Genomic DNA, 21967 nt, shown 5'->3' on the forward strand with positions numbered 1-21967 from the left:
TGAGGAGCTAACCGTATAAATGGACTAGGGACTGGCTTATCATGTATTCATTGCAGTCTGAGAATGGCTTGCCAAAGCCCCAGTTAGTAAAAGCGAGCAGCAAGCCAAAGCAAAGTAGCTTATGTTCATAGCTTTCCAGTAGAATGGCTTAATTCCAGTTTAGATTTTAATGGCACAGTGCAGTAATGTTTTAACATAGCTTTAGCAACAGGTCACTTTTTCTCCATAGTTGAAGCAAAACAGGAGTCTTTTTAGAAATACATACTAGACTAGAGGTCCTTATTCTCTTCAGGTTCCCCCTTGCATGTCTGAGGTTTCTGTGTGAACCAGGCCCTGGAAGTATCAAGGAGACTGCAGGAGACTGGCTACGTAAGACAGTGTTTTTTCAGTCTAGAGGAGAGTTTTCTCTCCTGAAGAGGGAAGAGCTCAGATACAAAATACAGCTTACTTTCTCAAAAAGTGTTTTCTATATCCTGAAGGTGTTTACACACACACACACACACACTCTCATACACACACTCATACACTCACTCACATGAACATTTCTACATGTGTGGGACACACTGTATCCTAAAGTGCTTTTTTCCTACCTAGTGTATAATAAACACAGTCCTATGAAGAGATAAGTTAGCATTGGAAAGTAAACAACTTCAAAGGTGCTGTTTTCCAGAGAGATATGAACAAATTATTTAAATAATGACCATGATAAACATCTTAATTTATATTGCCTTATTTAAAAAAGTAATTTAAATATTCATTATATAAATATGTGCCTAAGCACTAAACTAGGGAAAACAGAAACTACTTACCAAGGAAACCTAATGTAAAAACAAGCCACAAGTTGTATCTATTGTTTATATTATTTCTGAGCAAAAATAAATAAATAAAAAATCTCCCGAATGTCTTATTCTTTTTCCTTCTGTATTTCTTTTGGGGGCTTTGACCTTTCTTTTAAATATTTGACCAGGACACCATGAGGAAAGGGAAGTCAAATTGAAGACCACATTGTCTTGAAACCTTACAAAAATAAGATTTTAAATCATTTGTAGATTTTCATTAACTTGCCTATTTGACTGAGTATACATGGATCTCCACGGGGTTTATAGCTAGGTTGGAGTCTTCAGAAGCCAGGATACCATTTTAATATCAGGACTTCAAAAATTTTGGCTTATAAGTAATGGCTTTTAAAGTTCCATGGGACAATTGATGAAAAAAGAGACCATGAATTTGAAAAAGAGCAATGAGTGGGTGTATGGGAGGCATTGGAGGGAGGAAAAGATACGAAGAAATGATGTAATTATATTATCATCTCAAAAATAAAATAAAAGTAGAGAAGATCAAAAAAAAAAAAGTACCATGGGAAGTGGCATAAGTTCAGATGACTTTGTTCTTTCTTTGATTAATATCCACTTTTGCATTTGAAGTAAATACTATGCAGACACAATTTTTATGAAACTGTTGGAGATTAAAAATACTTTGGCAAGTATTTTTAGGGTATTGACATAGTTTCCTAAATTTCAGTACAAGAAAGCAATTCTTAATTTGTGGCAGAGAATCTCCTAGTGGTGAATTATTGTATGTATGGTATTTTTTGACTCTTGATAACATGCTATTTTATACATATTTGCCATTTGCTGAACAGCCTAGGCAATAAAATGAGTAGCAACAATCTTACTCTTTTTCAGGTTGTGTCCTAGAGCCCCAAAAAGGGACTGCTGTTGGGAGGTCCTTTTCTCTCAGCTGGCGTAGCCATCCAGATGTGACTGAGCCAATGAGATTCAGAAGTGCCACCACATCTGGAGCACCAGGAGTAGAGAAGGCAAGAAATACTGTTCGTCAAAAAGCAACTGGTAAATATTTATCACTAAACAAATCTAATTATTTTTAAATGAATTTATAGAAGTGTTTTAAATTTTTATTCAGAATTTAAACAGTAAACCTTTTATTAGATAAACTGTGTCAATATTTTATAAACTTTCTGTTCTATTTATTTCTCAAGTCACAGGTTTTATTCTTTATTTCTAAAATCTGCACTGTGAAAGGGAATGTGATAAACACATTTTTTGTCTTGGTGATGTCGTTATGAGGCAGTATTCCTTTTAGAGTTCCAGCAACGAAAACGCGGAGATACACTTGGCTTTAGGAATGAATGGACACACTCTCATCTTTTGCTTCTTTGAAAGCAGAGATCTTCCTATGCCATAGATGCTGCTTTTACAGCCCATTTGGGCTAGCACTGGTACTTGATGGAGAACCTGCTGACCAGCAGACTGCCTCCTTACAGTTTACTAAGGCCAGAGACAAATCTTTACAAAGGAAGCTGACGTTCACTATGAGGACAGTAAGATTCTCTTCTCCATTTGTGCTCTGATTTACGATTGAAACAACAGTACCTCAGTTTTTGATAGTTTCTCTCATTAGCAGTACCGTGCAATTAGAGTTGGTAGTCAACAGCTTCAGAAAAGCATAAACAAGATCTTCAGACTGTAAAATAAATGTTTGTTAAGTAACATATATTTTCATTGCTCATTAGAAGCCTAATGTAGATAGTTTAGCATCCTGCTGGCATTTTTTTTTTTTTGTCAAAGTATGTTGTTCTCTAACTGTAACTTCCTCATTCCTTATTATGCCTTAGCATTTGCTGCTAATTATCTTTTTAGTTATTTGCACCACCTATTCTGGTTGTTTTCCCTCATTCTATTTCTGAGAAACTTAATTCCTAAAACCATGCAGTACTGAGGAGGCCCACTGATTTCTTGTCTCAGTTCAATCCTAATTATTCCTGCTGTCACTGGTTCCTTGAGGGAAAGTGCTCAGAAGCATGTGGCAAAGGCAGTGTCCTTCCCAAGCTGTGCAGACTTATGCTACCTTCACCACCCTTGAATTCCAAGTATAAGCACTAGTTCAAAAACAATACATTTTATTTGTACATGTTGATCAGCAGCAAATGCATACGTGTTCCATATGACATGGCCAATCTTTGTTTTCACCAGATGGTTTAAGCCGACAGTATGGTGGAAGCACCAGCATGCTTTAGAAAGCATTCAGGAAAGGCAGGTTCTGTTTAACAATCTTCTAGGCATTTGAGGGGCCACATGACACTGCACATATATATACATACACATACACACATACATGTATGTATATATATATTTTTTTCTATTGTGTTTTATGTCTTTAAGAATGACAAATGTTATGAATTCATTGTTGCTTATTAATGGTCTTTGAAGATTTTTGTATACCTTGTTGTTTAATAAGACTAATACACATGGGTGATCTTACTCAGTTTTATTTTCCTATTTTAAACAATACCCAGAGTATTTTTCCTGTAGTGTCAGTGTGTAGAAGGCATTTCTGTGAGCATAGAAGCTGACTGAGACCATTCTCCATGTGCTTAGGAGGAATTAGTAGCAGCTAGCAGTAATTATTATGGGATAGCCACGCAAAAGTAACTTTGTTTCTCCAGTGTCATTAAGCGAGCATTTAAAATCTTCACACAATGATTCACCTCACAGATTTCAACTAGGTGAAGAAGCTGTCACTGATGCTGACACCAGGGAAATAGATTTTATAGAGAGGACATCAGAGTGTAACTGAAGAGGCCTGTCATGGAAAGACAACTCTGGCCCTGAGTGTCAATGATGGTGAAAATTCAGATGTTCAAACTCAGAGTGTTCAAAGTGAGTCTTAATTGCCACATAAAACAGCCAGTATTTTACTATTTCTAAAATGCATGGTGACCTATTTTGGAAAAATGCACAACCATTTCGTTACTAAAAGAAAAGGTTTTAAACAGTGCTCAAATAAAATGTCAGCTGAATACAGAGATAAACAAATCTTTTACACTTTGACATTTACATGGTTTTGCCCTTTACATATTATCTTATGCAGTCATGATTTATATAAGTAATCTCATCGCTGGAAATGCTGATAGTAAGGAACAGGGGAAGGGACAGTAGAGTAAAAAGTTTGTTTCAGTTTTTTCAAATGTGCCACTAATGTATATGGTTTTGTTTTACTAATGTTTAGCAGAGATACATAAATATTAATAACACAGCAAAAAATCACTTGTATTTCAGTTTTAAGGATAGCACTGATAGTTCTATGGATTTTAAGGATAGTTTTATGTATCTAAAGCACGTTCTGTGCTTATTTGATTGAATGTTTATTTAAACCAACAATGTATGAGAAAATCAAAAGTTCATATTGAGAAACTTTTGCTCAACTAAATGTGAAATACAATATAAAAAGATAGGTTTTATGGATATCAAATAAAACTATCTGAGTCATATATTTATGAACTTTGGGGGATATCTAGATCACTAAATGTTAAATGATTAGCTCTTAAATACAGTCAGCTCTCAGTAAATCAATTTCTGAATTATTTACGACTTACTAGAAAAATTTTTGTTTTGGGCCTGATTTTCCTTTCCTCACTGTGGTCTTTGTATGTGTATCCTTTAGAAGAGATAGCAGATGTGTTGATAATGTAATAATGATGTGATTAAGCAAGCAATCCAGACATCATTCTGATACACAGCAGCAAAAAGAAGCATTCTTAAATGAAACTAGTTCTTTGTATGGCATAACCATTCTAAGTCATCAGTGATTGGCTAAAAGGTTGGCTGTGTTTAGAGACTGTGATTAACTACTCTCATTTTATTGATTTCTTTAAAGCTTAAAATGGCTTCCTTTAAATGTTTAAAGGAAATGCAGCACCTTAAGAACTTAGAAGTGGTAAACAATCTTGTTGTACGATGATATAATGTTACTTTATCTCTCCTGGAAGCTAAGCGAAGCCAGTCTATCAGCAACTGTGTCCACCTCTCTGAGGCTTTGCCTGCTACTAAAAGCGTCCCGCTCCTCCTCCATACCGTGAGCGCTCTCTTCCCTGGTCTCTCTTACTCCTCTTGCTCTCACAGGCTGTCAGGTACTGTACTGTTGTCTGTGTGTCCATCCATATCCCCTGGCTTCTCCCTCTTGCCCAAGGCTGAGTTTCCTTCAACCACCCCTAGTCACACTAGGCTGTCTGTTGCACTTGTGCTAAGTTTCAAAAAACATTGATAGTTGTTTTTGTGTAGTTTATGTTTAGTAGCTATGAAGTAGTAAAAAATTCTATAATCCTGCTAGTTATCAGATTCATGCTGATAATTGAGGTTTTAATTAAAAAAAACTAAACAGTGCTAATTTTAAAAACATTTGTTCTTAGACTTCATTTAGTTAATTCAACTGAATTAAGTTTATGTGTTTTTTTCCCCTCTAGCATGCAAGGTGAAAATAGTTAATAATAATCTATTGTGTATCTTGAAATAGCCTGAGTAGGGTGTTTTGAATGAACTTGTCAAATGATGAGAGTGATACATACATGAGTTATCCTGCTCTGATGTCACTTCGCCCACACTGTCCACGCATCAGTGCCACACTGTGTCACTGTGTGTTATATCACCCTGTGCCAGTTACAAAGGAGGATATCGTAGTACCAAAAACAAGTTTTCTCATGTTTTGCCCCGTCCCTTCTCAAAGGGAATTTACTTTCTGTGTTGAGTAATTAAATCTACAAAGAGATATTTTTCAGTGATTTTAAGATGAACTAGATCTTAATTAAGAGAGAAATGTTTTTATGTTCCTTTTATGTTCTGAATTCTGATATAGATTAAGACATTTTCAATACTGGAGATTGTGTACTTCTGGTTTCTATAGCGCAAACACTGTAGCGCCATTGTAGTTTGGCAAAACAGATGAAAGCTTAAGTAAAATACCATGAGGGAAGGAGTTACTTTTAACTGAGAGTGGGGACTAGGATGTTGCTTAGAAACTCTATAGTAAACACTGAATGTGAAAACAGTAAGGCTGGCTGGCACTGGAAGGGGTGACCATCAGGTAAGCTGCTGCTGAATAGTAAATGCTTGAGGATGAGATTGCCCAGAAAATGATGCCTCTTAGTGGTGATGAATGAGGCATTAAAAAGACTTGGCTATGTATTTGGCTAATTGACAGCAAGTAGAAATCTTTAATGTGAAAAGTTTTATTTCTTTCTCTATTTTATTTCCATACTTTTACATTTAAGTTTGTTTTACATTTAAGTTTTTGTTTTTATATACAAGTTTTTCTGGAATATATTCTCAGAAAAAAAAATCCTTCCTGTTAATATCTTCATTTGTAAAAGTTTTGATCCTATTCAGAGTTATATTTTCATTTACTCAAATTCTCGGTTCTTATATGTGTGTATATGGCACCAGCAGAAGTTGAGTAACTTTCTGCAATGACTCTCAACTAGGAATGATTTGGCAACATCTGGAGACATTTTTGGTTGTCATGGTAAGATGTTGCTATTGGCATCTAGTAGGTAGAAGCCAGAGATCCTACTCAGTACCCTCACTGAAACCAGTCTACACCAGAAGATGGTCAAACCTCAAAGATCTATCGTGCAGATGGGGCAAATGGCCCTGTAAAGTGGAGCAGGCTGGAGCAGGTCTGTGTTTCCTTCTTTGCCGTCTTTACTGCTTTTATAGCAGGGTGACTTTAAGGACAAACTGCTACTGCCATTTGATGTGACAGCTACTGTAATGAGTGCCTTCTCATCTGACTCCAGGTGTCCTTTATTAGTTAGTATGATGCCATTGTCCTTTGTGACTGTCCTGTCAGTAGACTAGGCTGAGAGAAGTGTTTACCAGTTCTAGGAGTATCCGTTCTTCCTAGCTGCTAATTTGCAGTGGGGTTTGTGTTCTGATGTACCTTTGAGTGGATTGGTATATCCTGCTAAGCTGAACTAAATAAATAAGAAATCATAAGCAGGTTCTTTAAATTCCCCTTTCTGGCTACAAGTTGAGTATTTTTTGCTTTTCTTTTAGTTTTACTGTGTCAGTGGCTGCTAGTTTTGTTTTTATTATGGCAGCAGCAGTCCTTGTTTTGGTTTCTAATCTGTGTGAGTCCACCCACCAAAATTGTAATAATAGAAGCAATGGTAGTAGATCTGGAGGTGTGGGAAGCCAGTGGCATTTGAATTTGGGGAGAGTCAAAATCACCTGCTTTCATTAATATGAGTATCAAGAAATCTGTGCACCTGGGAAGTAGGTGTGGCAGCTGGGGAATCCCCTCGCTTGTTCATGAAAACAGTCCCTCCCAGTTGTCTTGCAGTGTTACTGTCTTCTCTGTTGGGACATTTATTAGTCTGTAGCACTTGCATGCTATGCAAAGGTAGACTATTCATTTTTCTTTTGGGAATATTGTAATGATTATAGCTAGCAGATTGACTGTTTTCCTTTATCCCAATTTATGGCACCTAAGGGGAAGTCTTGCTTAGCTGCTTCTCTGTCTTTCCATAAGCTCCATGGAAGTGCTTCTTGTTAGGACCTGGACTAACTTACTCTCAGTAAGCATGACTTTGTGGACATCAAGGGTGTTAAATGGAAACCATCTCCTGTGCTTTTATAAGGCTAAGCTGGCATCATGAATGATATTTTTAAAACTAGGACCTTACATTCTAATTGTGCTTGTATAGCCTTGCATGAGGGATAAATGGAACATAAGAAATTTTGCTTATTTAATAAGATGAAATAAGGAAGTCTGTAATTAAAGAGTGAATGAAAAGTAGACAGACATCTGGAGAAAATAGAAGTTAGCTGAAGAACATACACATTTACTTCAGTCATGCCGACTCTTCTCAGTGGGGGTAAAAGAAATGAATCCTTATGATCATTTTGCTGATGGTTTCAGTGGAGCTTTGGAAAGCAGTGGGTTAGGAATGGTGTTGAGTAACTACATCCTCAAGAGACAGGAAAGTTAGTGCTTTTGATTGGGTGTCATTAGACTTCACAGAGAATAAATGAACTTAGAATCTGAGGCAGAATTCAGCTCTTCAAAGTGATTTAAACAGAAATTGTGTGACATTCAAAACAGGATGCACAGTTGTTTTGTAACTCAGATGCCTTTTTTTTGTTTGATAGGCAACCCTATGTCTTTATATTTTACATCAGTAGTGAAATCAGTTTCATTAGTTACAAAAAGGCAACTCAACAGGGCACAGTAGAATGTGAGCAGTCTTAGCCCAACATGGTCTTTCTTCAACAGCAACATGCCAGCAGAGGGAGTCAGAGAACCATTAGGAAGGAAAAGGTGTTAGAGCATCATTCTCTTGTCCATTGTATGGAGCTCTTACTGAATACAGTGTAACACACACAGCAAGGAATATGACTGTTCCTTTCCTTCCACTTCTCTTGCCATTCTTCCATTCCTGCCATTTCCAGTTCTTTCTACAGGCTTGGATTTTCTCCATCTGAGAAGTCCCTCTTAACAGTTTTGCAAAAACAAAGCCTTAAAAGATGTATTAGGCCTGCCTGTTGGGAAGGCAGACAGCTGGTGGTAGCAGGCTCTGTGTCCTCCGTCTGCTGTGCTGAGGACCAGTGGGGACACTCTAATTTGGAAGCCACGGTGCTGTGACTGTGCTGCATCCCACCAGATGGCGATGTTCTTTATCTTTACAAAGATGCTGCCAGAGTTGGCTCAGTTCTTATTTACTTCTGCTCAGAACTCAGAAACTGGCATCCACCAGTGTTTGGCATCAGGCTTCAGAGGGGGGTAGGGGAAACACTCTTCCCTCTGTCCACAATTATTTTTGGCTGATTATTTTTTCAGGAAGTTTGGAAGCTCTTGGGCTCCCTCTACTGATACAGGAGTAACAAATAGAGTATTGTCATTTCACCATTTTGTGAGATAGAGTAAGAGAATAAAGGGAAGGCCTGGTCCCATAATGTTTAGGGACCGGATCCTATCCTAGCAGACCTATGAAAAGAGCCTGGTCTTTGCTTTGGAATGTATATGTAGATGAAAATGTGTAGATATGCCTTGTGTGACTTCTATGGAAAAATGCCTAAGTGAAGGCAAAGATGACTTGGGAAAGATGAGGCTGTCCCTCCATGCCATCTTAGCCTATCATTTTTTCTGTGCTCAGCTTCCCATCACCATCCATCTTTAAACTCTGGTCTAGTTGGAACTTTGATTCATAATGAAGACTCACACAGAGTGCATAGTTTTGAAGCCTTGTAGTGTACTAGTGTAGTAGAAAATAGAATTTTCATTTGGGTAGAAAAAAAGCAGAGTAGCAATCATTTATGGAAATCACATGTATTAAACCCAGAATCATTCTGTTTCCACACATCTCCTCAGTTGGAGTGAGTCTTTACTGTGGCTTATATCCAGGTGGGAAGACTTCACCTGGGGTGAGCATCACCAATTGGCAGTGAATCTCCATATCAGCTGAGCAACCAGGAGACATAGTCAGTTTAGATAATACAGGCAGAGTTTGAGAACTCCATTTTTAAAAAGTAGTAAAACTTTGACTTTTTTTTTTCTTTTTTTTTTTTCATTTCATTTCATTTTTTAAATTTTTTTCATTTTGGTATGGGGATATGAAGTTTTATGACCTCATCAGTGAGTTTGGAGTGTAGCGAGGAGCTGAGCAGTGGCTCAGGATGCAGAGCAAGATGTATACATGGTTGGTGCAGCATGGGGATGATGGGCAGGGGACAGGGCTGAGATTAGCAGAGGAGAGTGAAGGGCAGGAGGAAGAGAGCAGCAGATACCAAGTGTTGCTGAGACTACGGAGAGTGGGAATCCTGCATGATGAGTAGGGAATGGTTTGTGCGTAGGATTGAGGCAGTGCAGGTGAACAGAGAGTTGATTGATGGCAGGCGGTCATGCCTTCATTTTAGAGGGGCCTCTCTGGCAGCCATGTAGAGAAAAGCAAACAGAAGGAGCCAGTGACTAGTTAGCAGACTACTCAGATGACCTAGGCAGAAGATGATACAGTCCTGGGGCTGTGAGTCTAGAGGGAAGGGGTAGGGTGCCATGACTGGTCTTAAAAGATTCAAATGAATTGTGCACTTTAGAAATGGCTAGAAGAGGACCCATTCTCCAAGGGAATAGAGGATGTCAAAAGTATTGGCAAGATTATCTAATATTAAGTGCTCATCTTTGGTTTTCCACTTTATACTATGTAAATCATTTTTGTGCTAAGAGACTAGTTCAGCTTTGTACGTTGTAGTAAGAGTGTTAAGTAGCACTTTATTTTGCACAGTTGTGCACTATCTATTAGAAGGAGTAGTACAGTTGGACTTTCTGTTTCCTTTCCTCTGAGTTTAGTGTTGGGGGGACCACCTGTGCTCTCCTCAAGTATTATTTATCATTTCCTGCATTTCCTACATGGCTGAGGCTGGCCTGCTGGGAAATTTCAAATGACTTAGCGCTATCAACCATTTTTGCATTTTTCCCTCTTGCTCCCTTCCTTCACCTGGAAAACAAAAGGTTAACTAGAATTAAGAAAAACTTATTCATGGAGTGGATTGTTACTGATAATAAGTACAGGAAGTTTGATGATGTTCATGCAAATTACCTTACAGTCTGGTTTCTAAAAAACATCTAAAACTTAGTGTTTTAAATGAGTTAAGTGTGAAATGTTTTGTATCCTTTCCACCCTCAGTCCAGTGTGTTTTGTGTTAATGCTTTCAGAAGTGGAGGAGTTCCAACAGGCAGAGAGCACAGCTGCAGCCGACTGTGACTATCTTGTGGTAGGCCAGCAGCAGGTGCCCCGGAGCAGCAGCACCTCCGACATCACTGAGCGCTTGTACTCAGACTCTTCTCAAGGTATGTGGAAGCTTCAGCTGTTTGTTTAACTGGTTGATTAATTTTGAGGACAGGGTCTCCCTCTTTTTCTGTCGCAGGTCAGGGACTCATCTGTTGAATAGGCTAGCCTCGAACTTTCAGGTCCCTCCTACTTCTGCCTCCCAACTACAGGGATTAATTGTCCTATGGCTGGCTGAGTCCTTAGTTATTAGTACAAAGCCATAGGTTTGGTCTTGGGATGGGGGTAAGCTGCAGGTAGTATTGCTTATTACATTTATTCTAAATGGATGGAGGGGGAGAGAGGGAGGGAGAGAGGAATTGGATGTTATGTACATGTTGCTAGTGTGTATATGTGCATGTCTGGAGACCAAAGGTTGACTTGAGTTATAGTTTTTCTTGATAACTTCCAACCTATTTATTTATTTAGAGGCAAATCGTTTTGCTGATGTTTGAAAGCTTACCAGTGAGCTCTAAAGAGGCTCTTGTCTCTGCCCTGCCCCAGGTTACAGCCCTGTGCTGCCTCATCCAGCCTTTTACATGACTTTTGGGGACCAGAGCTCAGGTCCTCAAGCTTGCACAGCAGGCCCTATACCATTGAGCCAGCTCCCCAGCTCAGGTATTTATTTACTTTTTGATTTGACTGTAGAATGTGACTTCTGGCAGTGAAACTGCCTTGCTATATAATATATTTTTCTAATATACTCTGCAAGTTTGGGGTGACTGGGAACTAGAGAGGAGTCTGAAGTGACTGGAATAGGAAGGACAGAGTGTTCCCAGAGTAAAGACACTTAGTAAGGCACAAGGCAGAAGGAAAGCATGAGAGGCAGGAGGGCTAGGCTGTGGGACGAGTTGGAGGGGGTGGAATGGGAATGAAAGCTGGCCAGCGGTGTGAAGGGTTATTAGCAGCTCACAGACTCACTGAGGTGGAAAGGAGCCCTGTCAGAGCCGGCACAGGGTTTCTCTAGCTTTTCACGACAACGTGGTGTGGAGGACGAGGAGACACTCAATTGTTCCTGAAGCTGCAGACAGTGCTAGTGTATCTTCCAGTGAAGAAACAAATCTCAGTGTGTACACTGTCAGTGAATGTGCCGGCCATTCCACTTTAGTTCCATGAATCAGTCAGAAGACAACCTGTCTTGTTTGTCAGCAGGGTCTCCTGTGTCTTCTGATAGCAGAGTTAGCAGATGAGAGGGAAAACTTTTTCCTTAGAAAGTCCCCTGAAATAAGACATTGTAGCAAAAATAAGGATGAGGAAATCTGTGATCTGAAAACTTTCTGCTCTTTAAAGGGCTTTGTGTGGCTGATTAGGGATATGCGTATATACGTGGTGGAAGAACACTTGCCTAGCATACAGGAAGCCCCAAGTTTAATTTTGGACTATCAGGAGAAACAAACAAAGAAAAAAATTGCTTTAAATATTTGGGAGAATGCACCAGTTACCTGGGGCTTTCCTCTAAGAAAGTTTTTTAATCTTTCCAAGTTTAAACAAAGTTCACCTGAGAGAAGTAAAGCATCTAGTGTCCAGTGTAGTGTACTTCCTTCCTGAAGAGCTCAGACAGCATTGCTTGTCTAAGGGATTCCATTAGCCCAGGCTAGCCTGGAACATGCAGCTGACTCCCTAGACTCTGGGTGCTAGATTATTAGCATGCATCACCATGCCTAGCCAAGAGGAAATTTTTAAGTTCCATGACCACATGTATGTATGAGGTAACACATATGTGGATTACAATGATTTATGTATGCAGATTTCAAAAGCAGCATGTTATATAAGATAAACATGCAATATTTGCTGTGTAAAAATTTAAATTAAAGGACTATAAGACTACTTTGATTTTCTTAATTTGGTTTTGATGTTTTTCTAGGAACTGGTTTTATTTGTTAATTTCTTTCAAATTTATTGGCTCCATATTATTCATCAGAAGAACTTATGATCTTTCCTTAAATCTTTACAGGCTCTGTGGTGGTATTCCTTTTTAAATCATTGACCCTGTTTCTGCTTTCTTATGCTAGTCTTGGTATTCAGGCAACACAGAGCCATCCTGGTGTTCCCTTCCTGTTGCTTCACAGGCCAACCCAGGCAGCCCTTTTGTCCAGTGCTGTCTCCAAGAATGATACGCTGCATGCTCCTGTCCAACATAGTATACTAAGTGGAACTAGGAGCCAGAGTGAACAGCTTTCCATCTGCTCCAATTGAAGCTAACTATGGGCTGTAGGTCAGGACTCTGTGTAGATTGGACCCTTGCTAGTGCAGACCCGTAATTCAGCACCGTTATATATCCTATGACATTTGGATACAATGGTTTATCTATCTGTTTCTGCCTCTGCCAGCCTGCCTGCCTGCCTGCTTGTCTGTCTCCTATTTTACCTTCTGAAACATTCATTTTATTATTCTTACTCCTATCTCTAGGTCAAAGGGTAGAACATTCACAGAATTTGAGCGCTTCAGAAACCAAGTCTGTTCAAGAGAGTAAAGGACATGTGACACAAGAACATGAAGGAATAACAGTAAGATTTCTAAGAGAATGTCCCTCTGCTATGATAACCAAGCATAAAGTATACAACAGCAATGAATTTATTGCTGGTAGTTAAAGTTTTTCCAACTTAGATTGATTAGAGGTCCAAATAATCATGAAGTCACTTAAGGTTGTACTTGTTTTGTATATAAAATACAGTTGTTCTACATAGATGGAGGGGTGCAGCATGAAGTAGAATTTACTGCCAGATCTCATGTTGTACAGTTTACTTTTGAGCAAGTATACTATAAAACCTTCGTTTCAGAGTCCCATTTCTGTATTTTAGATGGCATGCTGTACCTGGTACACTATTCCTAAAGTATATCTGGTGTGGTTTTGTTTGATTTTTGTAAAGAAGGCATTATTTTTTTTTAAAAAAAAGTAAATAGCCTTCTTGAACCGTTTTCCTGTAACTGTCAGCCAGTTAAGGTAATACTTTATTTTACATACTTTTCATACAGAATATATTTCTGTATTTTGCTTATATGCACTATTATTTATTTTGTGTAGTTTGTGAATGTTTTGTCTTTCCAAGCAAACTGTAAATTGCTAGAGAATACTGGTTGCCTCCTGATTTTTTAGTCCTTTGTGTTTAATACAAGGTCCAGTATTTACCGGTGGTCAGAAAGTTCTGTAGTGCATCAATAGGAAGGCCCTGAGCAGCCCTTTGAAAGTCTGGGTGGGGTGTGTACTTTTTCTACCCAAACATTCATGGGCACTCAGGCCTCCTGGAGAACTGTGTGTATGTGCATTTGATTAGAGAAGCAACTAGAACTTCAAAATAAACCACGTGTGCAGGATTTGACATCCCTTCTTAGTGTGTCCACTCAGCTGTGTTAGTTGGCCAAGGAGAGAACATGAATTAGAGTTTTGGGTCTTGAGAAATGTGTAACTTAATTATATTAGCCTGTGAGCAAACCCTTCAAAAGGAAGATAGTATTCAGTGTTTTCTTACTATTATTGCTTCTTTAATTTAAAAATAGGCTAGGAACATAACAGTCTGGTAAAAGTTTCAACTTTCTGGTAATGAAAGCAGCATTTCTTTTTGTCTGAAGATCTTGGTTCGAAGGAGCAGCAGTCCTGCTGAGCTGGATCTGAAGGATGATTTACAGCAGACACACGGAAGATGCAGGGAGAGACAGAAGAGTAAGTTTCAGGAAGTGGGGTTTGCGCATGTCTGCTCCAGAGTAGGCCTGTTTTAGTTTTCTCTTCTTTTCTAAGTAAAGTTGTTATCAGTGGAGAAGAGCTGACTGCGGAGAATATTTTTGATCGGGACCTTAGAAATTATGTAGTTAATCCAGCTGGCAGAACAGTTTCCACTAGTTACCTATACCTGAGAGGCCTTCTCTATCCCCGGGCCTTTATCCAGGTAAGAAGAACAAGAGGGACTTAGGGGAGCAAAGAGACACCTGAGGAAAAGCTACCTTTCCCACAAAGTCCCCACAGGGAAGGAACCCAAAGCTTCAGAGGTACATGGAAGCCAGTGGGCAAGTGCATGAAAACAAAATCTCCCTGGAATCCTGGGATGTTATCACATGCTACAAAGTCTGGGCTGGGTTCTCCTGTCCTCAGGTCTCCTTCTTGTCAGTGTAGCAGAGTGGCAGCTCCTGCATACCCAGGCTGGCCCTTGCTGGTGTGTAATGTGGCTCTTCTCCTGCACCGCCTTCCCCCTCTAATGCTTGTAGCTCTATAGAGAATCCTCTGTGAGACCCAACTGATGACTCCTCCGCTTAGTGAGACAACTCTCAGTTTTTTGCAAGTGGATAGAGGACAGCAGTAGAGATGGCACAGCTGAGGGGCCATCAGCAGTAGAAGGGGAGGGAGGATCAGGCAACTTCAAGCAGCAGGGCTATTTAGGCTTATCCTGTATCCATTTAAATAAATAACTACATAAGTCTTAAAATCTCTGCATAATCACATTGTGACAAATTTAAAGTGTTTAAAGGAGAAAAGTTTCAGTGCTGCAGAGTTATAGTGGTAGAACACTTCATTCCAGAATCTGCTTGCATGATGCAGCCTGGTTTAAGTTTAAACGTTGGGCTTTAAATAGCAGAGTAAACAAACATGCAGTGCTGTAAAATCAGTTACTACCATACTCCTCTTGTTTCTCACATCTCATGATGGATCTTAAAGGGAACTAGGACTTGGTGTAACTTTCCGGCACATGGAATAATTGAGCAAAAACAATGATCAGAGTACTGCTTCATAAAGCCTTTTAACGTCCTATACTTGGAAGATTTAGTTTTGTTAAGCAAGTATCTATCAGGGACACTACTGAACCCCAGCTATGTTCTTCATGTTCCACCCAAACCCCTGAGCAAATGCTGTCATCTGGGCAAGTGTTACTTACATAGAGATAATTTTGAATGTTATCTTCATATAGCTTCGGTCTCAAACTTTGGTTGCTCTGTGTGCCAGGTGAAAGTACTGGCAGTGACACAGCTGTGGGCTACAGCAATGAAGCAGAGCTAGCCGTGAGCCCGTGGCAGACCTGTGAGGAGGACCCGGACCTGAGCACGCCCACAGATGCTGTGGCTGACTCTGATGCCCGCCATTGGTTACAACTGAGTCCTGCTGATGCTTCCAACTTAACAGGTAATTGTGTTTGAAAAGGATTATTGTTGCAAACAGGAGATCCTAGAGTTCCCCACTCAAATCCCTAAGCACAGTGTAGTGGGATGACTTTCAACCACATTGAACTTGCAGCTCCAGTCGCCTGCTCACAATTGCTTGTGAATTCTTTTTTTTTTTTTAATTTATTTATTATATGTAAGTACACTGTAGCTGTCTTCAGACACCCCACAACAGGGTATCAGATAACATTACAGATGGTTGTGAGCCACCATGTGGTTGCTGGGATTTGAACTCATGGCCTCTGGAAGAGCAGTCAGTGCTCTTAACCACTGAGCCATCTCACCAGCCCCTGCTTGTGAATTCTCATAGTCTTGGATGGAGAGAGTTTTAAAATCAGGCAGATGTGGAAGGAAGCCTGCTTATGACCACTGTCTACCATAGGAGGAAGTGATAGTGGCCATTACCGAGGTCTTTGGAGGCAGACAATATTGTTGTTTTAGCTTGCATGTACCACACATGTAGAGCAAGGAGATTTGGCTATCTTATTATTTAATTTTTTAATTATCATAAAAATTTTATATATTCAATGTAAAATTATGACATATATGTGGAGTTATCAGTCATAAAAATAAAATGAACAGCAGTGGGCTATTACTACCCAGTTTAAGATCTAGAAGAATACTGGCATAGGTGAGGTTCCAGAAACCCTATTCAAACCTGTTATCTTCCCAGCAGCCTGTAGTGCTGGCCCCATTTTTAAATAATAATAATAATTACTGAAACTGAGGAGATGGTCCAGTGGGTAAGAGTGCTTGTTGTGGTAGTTTGAGGGGTGAGTTTGAATTCCCAGCCAGGTATACAGGATTTAGCTCTAAGGAAATCCAGTTTTACAAAAAAATTTACACTGCAGAAGCTCACAGAAAATGTTATCCATCTAGAAAACAACCAAGGAACAACACTGGAAAGGGTCAGGGGATGGATGACATGTATTTGGAGATATTTGACCTGAGAGACCTCAGCCATCTCATCCTTAGTATGTTTTTAAAGTCTTTACTAAGGAGCCTATTTTTTTTTTATTAGTAATGTAACTATCTAAAATGAACAAGAACTGTCAAAAGAAGAAGGCCTCCTATCCCAACTTCTGGTGTTTCCCCTGCTGTCTGAAAGAGAAGCAGTATATCTTCCAGAGATTTTGCCTATGGATATTATAATAGCAATTGGCCATAGGCAGAGCCTTATGGTAGTGCTAGGGGAGGCAGTGTTAAGTTTGTAGTTGGTTTGTCTTCTCTTTCCCCTTCTCATGTACTTTGTAATGTCAGTGTTTATATGAATATATCTTGATTTGCTCTTCCTGAATTTATTCTGAAGTTATTAATTGAAGAGCAGAAACAAAACCTGAGTGCAGCCATGCAAACCTTTAGCCTCAGCATTGTGGGCAGAGACAAGTAGATTTTGGAAACTCACCGACCAGCCAGTCTAGCAGAAAAGCCAAGCTTCTAATTCAATGAAAGGCTCAGTTTTAAAGGATTAGAGTAGAGACTACAGAGGAAGATATCCAACTTGTGGCTTCTTCATGTATGCACATAGGCATGTGCACTCCCATACATGTACGTACACCACCCATACCACACAGACCTAACTAAATACATACATAAATAAGTAAATAAATAAATGATCTGATATTTCCCACTGGGCATGGTGGCACATACCTGTAATCCCAACAGTTAGGATGTGGGCCAGGAAGTATGTAGGAAATAAATACCCATTTTTAAATGCTAAAAATCACACAAAAGTACAAATAAAACCTAAATTTTCTTCCAAATGAATTTTTCTTAATAAAGCAAACTTTAATTTTCATTTTGATATAAAGCCAAAGTTAACCAATATTAGACCAAAGTCTGCTATTTTTGCAAATCCTTGGAATTATAACATTAAAGTGTCATTCAATCAGCATTAATGGTATTTATATACATAATGTATAGAATAAGTAATGATCTTGATGGCAATGCTATGAACTTATATAGGATTTAAGACTTCTAATTCTATATGGCAAGCAAGCTAAATCTCTCCATTTCTGTTTCGTGAGACCCAGAGGAATCATCTCCCCCTCCACCCCCCCCCCACATACATTGAAAAATACTAGTGAGTGCCTGAGACAGACTGGTCTCCAAATGCTGAGCTGTCTCTCCGCTCTCCACTACATTACTGTTGGTATAATAGCTGTGAAGCTCTTTGAACTACTGGAGGGTTGTTAATGCATTTAGGGCCAGTATATAAGAGATCTCTCCACGATGATATGATAGATCTAGTGCTGTTTCTGACTGGAATGTTCTTAAAGGTGAACCAGATGCAATTATTTTTATTGAAAGCAAAGAAAATTGGATGAGTGCTACTTTTGTTTGTCCTTGGGAAAGATTAGTTTTGATCCCATTTCAGAGTACGCATCTGACTGCTTAGTGTAGTGAGCTGTGTAACTCTGTATGGTGCACCACGTTGTGAGTAACTCCTCCAAATACTTTGTTCTTTGAAATACTAAATGGAGACTCAGTACACATGGTTCAAGAGTTCATCCTGTCAGCTGTGGAAAGCACAGACTGTAATATGATGAGGCTTAAGGATTATCACAGTTCTGAACTTAACTTTCAGTTCTTAAGAGAACAATTTCTTCATAAATACACACACACACACAGACACACACACACACACACACCCCAAAACTCTTGTTAACCTGATTTTTAGGAGATACAGAAATAGCAAGCCATCTGATGGACTTGGGTGTGTGGCTCAATGGTAGCACTTGCTTAGTGTGTGGGGGTCCCTGGGATTGATCACCAGCAATACAGAAAACAAAGTATTGTTGTGTTTCTCACTGAATAAACTTGCTCATTACCAGCTGCTAGAATGAAGAAGCCTGGGGTTGGGGGAATAGGGCAGCTAATAGGCTACTTTTGTGTTTGCTTGCTGTTTAAATCATTTCATGTTACTGAAAACAATGACTAAGTTTAGTATGTGTTATTCTAAACTATACCTGGGCTATGCTTAATCAGGCCTATTAATACATGTAAATAAAATGGTGGAAATTAGGAGAAATTGTCTCTGAATGCAGGAGTCACATAGGGAATCATCAAGTTTAGTCAAGAAATAGAGGAAGAAAACATGGGAACAAGCTCTGTTGTCTTTTCAATAGGAAAAACAAAGCAAGGTATGGTGAGCACTCTGTTGTAAGTGAACTCAGTAGACTGTAAACACCGAGGCTGTCTAGTTGACTAGAATTTGGTCCTGGTGTGGGAAAGGCAGGAATAGATGGGCTGATCTATCTGAGACAAAGGTGGATAAGCAGGGAAGATGCTTTTGTTGGTTCACTTACATATGAAAAGCCCATACTCTCGGTGAGGGAGAAGTTTGCTATTTCTACAGTAAAGTAACATCAGGAGGGGCATCTCCTCTCTAAGATGCAAGGCCCTGTGAGCCCTAGCATTAAGAGTACAGAAGATGGAAAGATGCAGTAATAATAATAAACACATGAAGTCTGCTTAGGCAGTAACTCAGAAGTATGGTGTATCTGTGGCTCTGCTTCTACACTCAGCATTGCTTCTCAACTCATCCTTTAGTTAACAGAGAAGCTTGTGGTCTAGAAATACAGGATTAGATACTGTGAGAAATATAAAAATTGTGTGGGGCTGAGAAGATGGCTCTTTATCATACACTTATCATACAAGCATACAGGCCATAGTTGGATGCCTAAATCCCACAGGAAAACCAAGCAGGTATACCAGTCACTTGTAATGCCAGCACTCAGGGGACAAAGATGAGGGCCCGGTGTAAGCTGGCTACCTAGACAAAGTGGAACTGGAGAGCTCTGGGTTCGGAGAGAGATTTTTTCTTAATAACTAAAGTGGATAGTGATTGTGATGTCAACCTAAGGCCCCCATATGCACTCACACTCACATACATGCTTCTACACATGTGTAAGCATACATACATATACTCACATATACATGTGACAAAAAGATGAATGAGTCATAGCTACTGATCTCTTAAGAATTTATAACCAAGACAGAAGATATGTCCTGATTATCTCAGATAGTGTGATAAATGTTCAGTAGTTTATATAATGAAAGTAAAAATCCTAGGGATGGGCAACTAGGCTAAAAGCCTTTGATGTGAACTTCGGAACTTAGTCCTCACAGGTATGGGATCGTGGTATTTGATAGCGGGTCTTTAATACCACGCAGGGAAAGATGTACTACTCAGTGGGTCCTTATATGATAAAAATTTAGCCATGGTAGGGTAAAAGAAATAGAATCCCTATCTCACATCATGCGTGAAGTCAGTTCCAAAGGTATAGCATTTTTAAATATGAAAAGAAAACTCTAATATACTTGGAAGAAAATGTCTTCCAGGAAAATAAGAGAGAGAGAGAGAGAGAGAGAGAGAGAGAGAGAGAGAGAGAGAGAGAGAGAGAAATAAAAAATCCCATCTATGGTCGGTCTTGGGGTAGAAAGGGTCTCTCAGTGACAAAGGAAAACAAGCAACCAAGAGCTGAACCTGAGAAATGTGGTGATAGTTCAGCTTCAGCAAATCTAAAACTTTCAAAATCAAAGAAACTTTAAAAATTATTTGACTAAGTAGGACCCCAAAAGACAAAGCCCAACTTTGATGATCATTCCTTTCCAGGTCCCTATCAGGTTTAATGTAAGATTTGATAATAGATAGCAGATGCCTGCCTTTGGGTGGGGCCAGTGTCTTCCTCTGATGGATTATAAGCTCCAGTCTGGAAGGCAGATTGTCTGTTGTGTGCACAGAATGCTCCTGACTCTCAGGACAGTGTGGGTAAGAGAGGCATTTAGTAAGTAACCCAAACCAATGAACAGGTATGCTTTAAGCTTTAGATAATTTTTTAGCTAAAAGTATTAATTAAATTTTAACCTTAAAATAATCATGTAATGTAGTTTTAGATCTCTTTTAGTTTATCCAAATGTGCCTTACAGGAAATCCTTTTAATTACAGTTGTAGATGTGAAATGAATACTGTTCCCCTACACTGAAGTTGATTTATAGAAACAGTGTTCTCTGTCATCACATACATTCTTGGTGTTTTACCAGCCACTGATATGCTTGTATATCATAAAATAATGTAAAGAAAAAAATAGTATAAGCTACATTGGCATGGGTAAACCTCCCTTTAAAGTCTGAAACTGAGATTGAACAGTGATGGTGAGGCAAGGATGGAGAGTCAGGCTGCCATGGAGCAGAATGCCAGCCTTGTACCCCGATCTTCTGACCCCTGAGCTGGCCACTTGGCTTTTCTGTCCCTACAGTTAAGATGCTAACAAGAATCTGAGAGGTGATATCTTTTATTTTCAAAGACAAAGGCAAAAAAATAAAAAAAAATAATTAAAAAAAGGCTACCTTTACTCAGACTCTGTCAACCCTACCTAAAATTACAGCTATATCCACTAGTCCTTTGGTTATAGTACCTATTTGCCAGTTAAAAATCTGTTCAATATTTTAAATTTTCTACATTTATATTTATCTGTTATTATGTATTTGAAGAAAGATGATAAAATTTTACACATAAAGTATGAATTTTAAGAATTCATACTTTAGTGATCTTAAAGGCCTCTATAACATTTAGAAACAAAATGACATAGGCTGCTAATGAAATTAAAGCAAATATTTGGTATTTTGGAGGAGAACATGGACATTTCTAAAATCTCTTAAATCCCCATTTTTAATCAAGCGTTCCTTCATTGAGGACCCGTCTACATGTAAAATGTCAGCATCTGTTCTGGAACTCGTGCCACCAGCCGCATCATTTTGGGCAAAAACACTTTAGCTCATTAAAGTCTTCACAGTAATATTGAAAAATGAACACAGTCACTTGAAAACCTTCTGAAGAGCTCAACATATTTTGATAGTGGGGGATGTTGCCTACGATTTTAATCTCTGAGACAAGAGTGATTCCTGAATGCAAAGCAGAATTGAAACAGATTTTCTGTGCAGAACCTTAGAAACTGAGGGTCTGTTGGTTGGTGGAGGCAGAGCCGTGAGGTGGTGAGTGAGTACCCAGCCTTCATTCATGTGAAGTTGTCACTTCAGCAAAGCAGCAGTGTCACTGGGATGCTGGGGCTGGTCTCATTTTGTATGGCTTCATTCGTAAAGTTGGGGAATTAGGATGAAACAAAGCATCACCTAATTATCTTACCCACCACTAAGAATTGAAGCAATATGGTAATCTTATTGAGAGAAATAAATGCC

The 21967-nt window shown here is 39.1% G+C and overlaps 1 protein-coding gene across 1 annotated transcript in view; it reads left to right on the forward strand.

Moving 5' to 3' along the window:
- Ralgapa2 (Ral GTPase activating protein catalytic alpha subunit 2) overlaps positions 1–21967 on the forward strand; it is a 271739-nt gene that overhangs the window by 95004 nt on the left and 154768 nt on the right. Inside the window, exons 16-21 of the mRNA XM_028754273.1 lie at positions 1686–1850; positions 10507–10641; positions 11123–11236; positions 13028–13125; positions 14189–14279; positions 15552–15728. Of these exons, the coding sequence (XP_028610106.1) occupies positions 1686–1850; positions 10507–10641; positions 11123–11236; positions 13028–13125; positions 14189–14279; positions 15552–15728 (780 nt within the window). The remainder of the gene's footprint in view (positions 1–1685; positions 1851–10506; positions 10642–11122; positions 11237–13027; positions 13126–14188; positions 14280–15551; positions 15729–21967) is intronic.

The sequence above is a fragment of the Grammomys surdaster genome, unplaced genomic scaffold, assembly GCF_004785775.1.
Source record: "Grammomys surdaster isolate TR1022 unplaced genomic scaffold, NIH_TR_1.0 129, whole genome shotgun sequence".
NCBI classification, from domain to species: Eukaryota; Metazoa; Chordata; class Mammalia; order Rodentia; family Muridae; genus Grammomys; species Grammomys surdaster.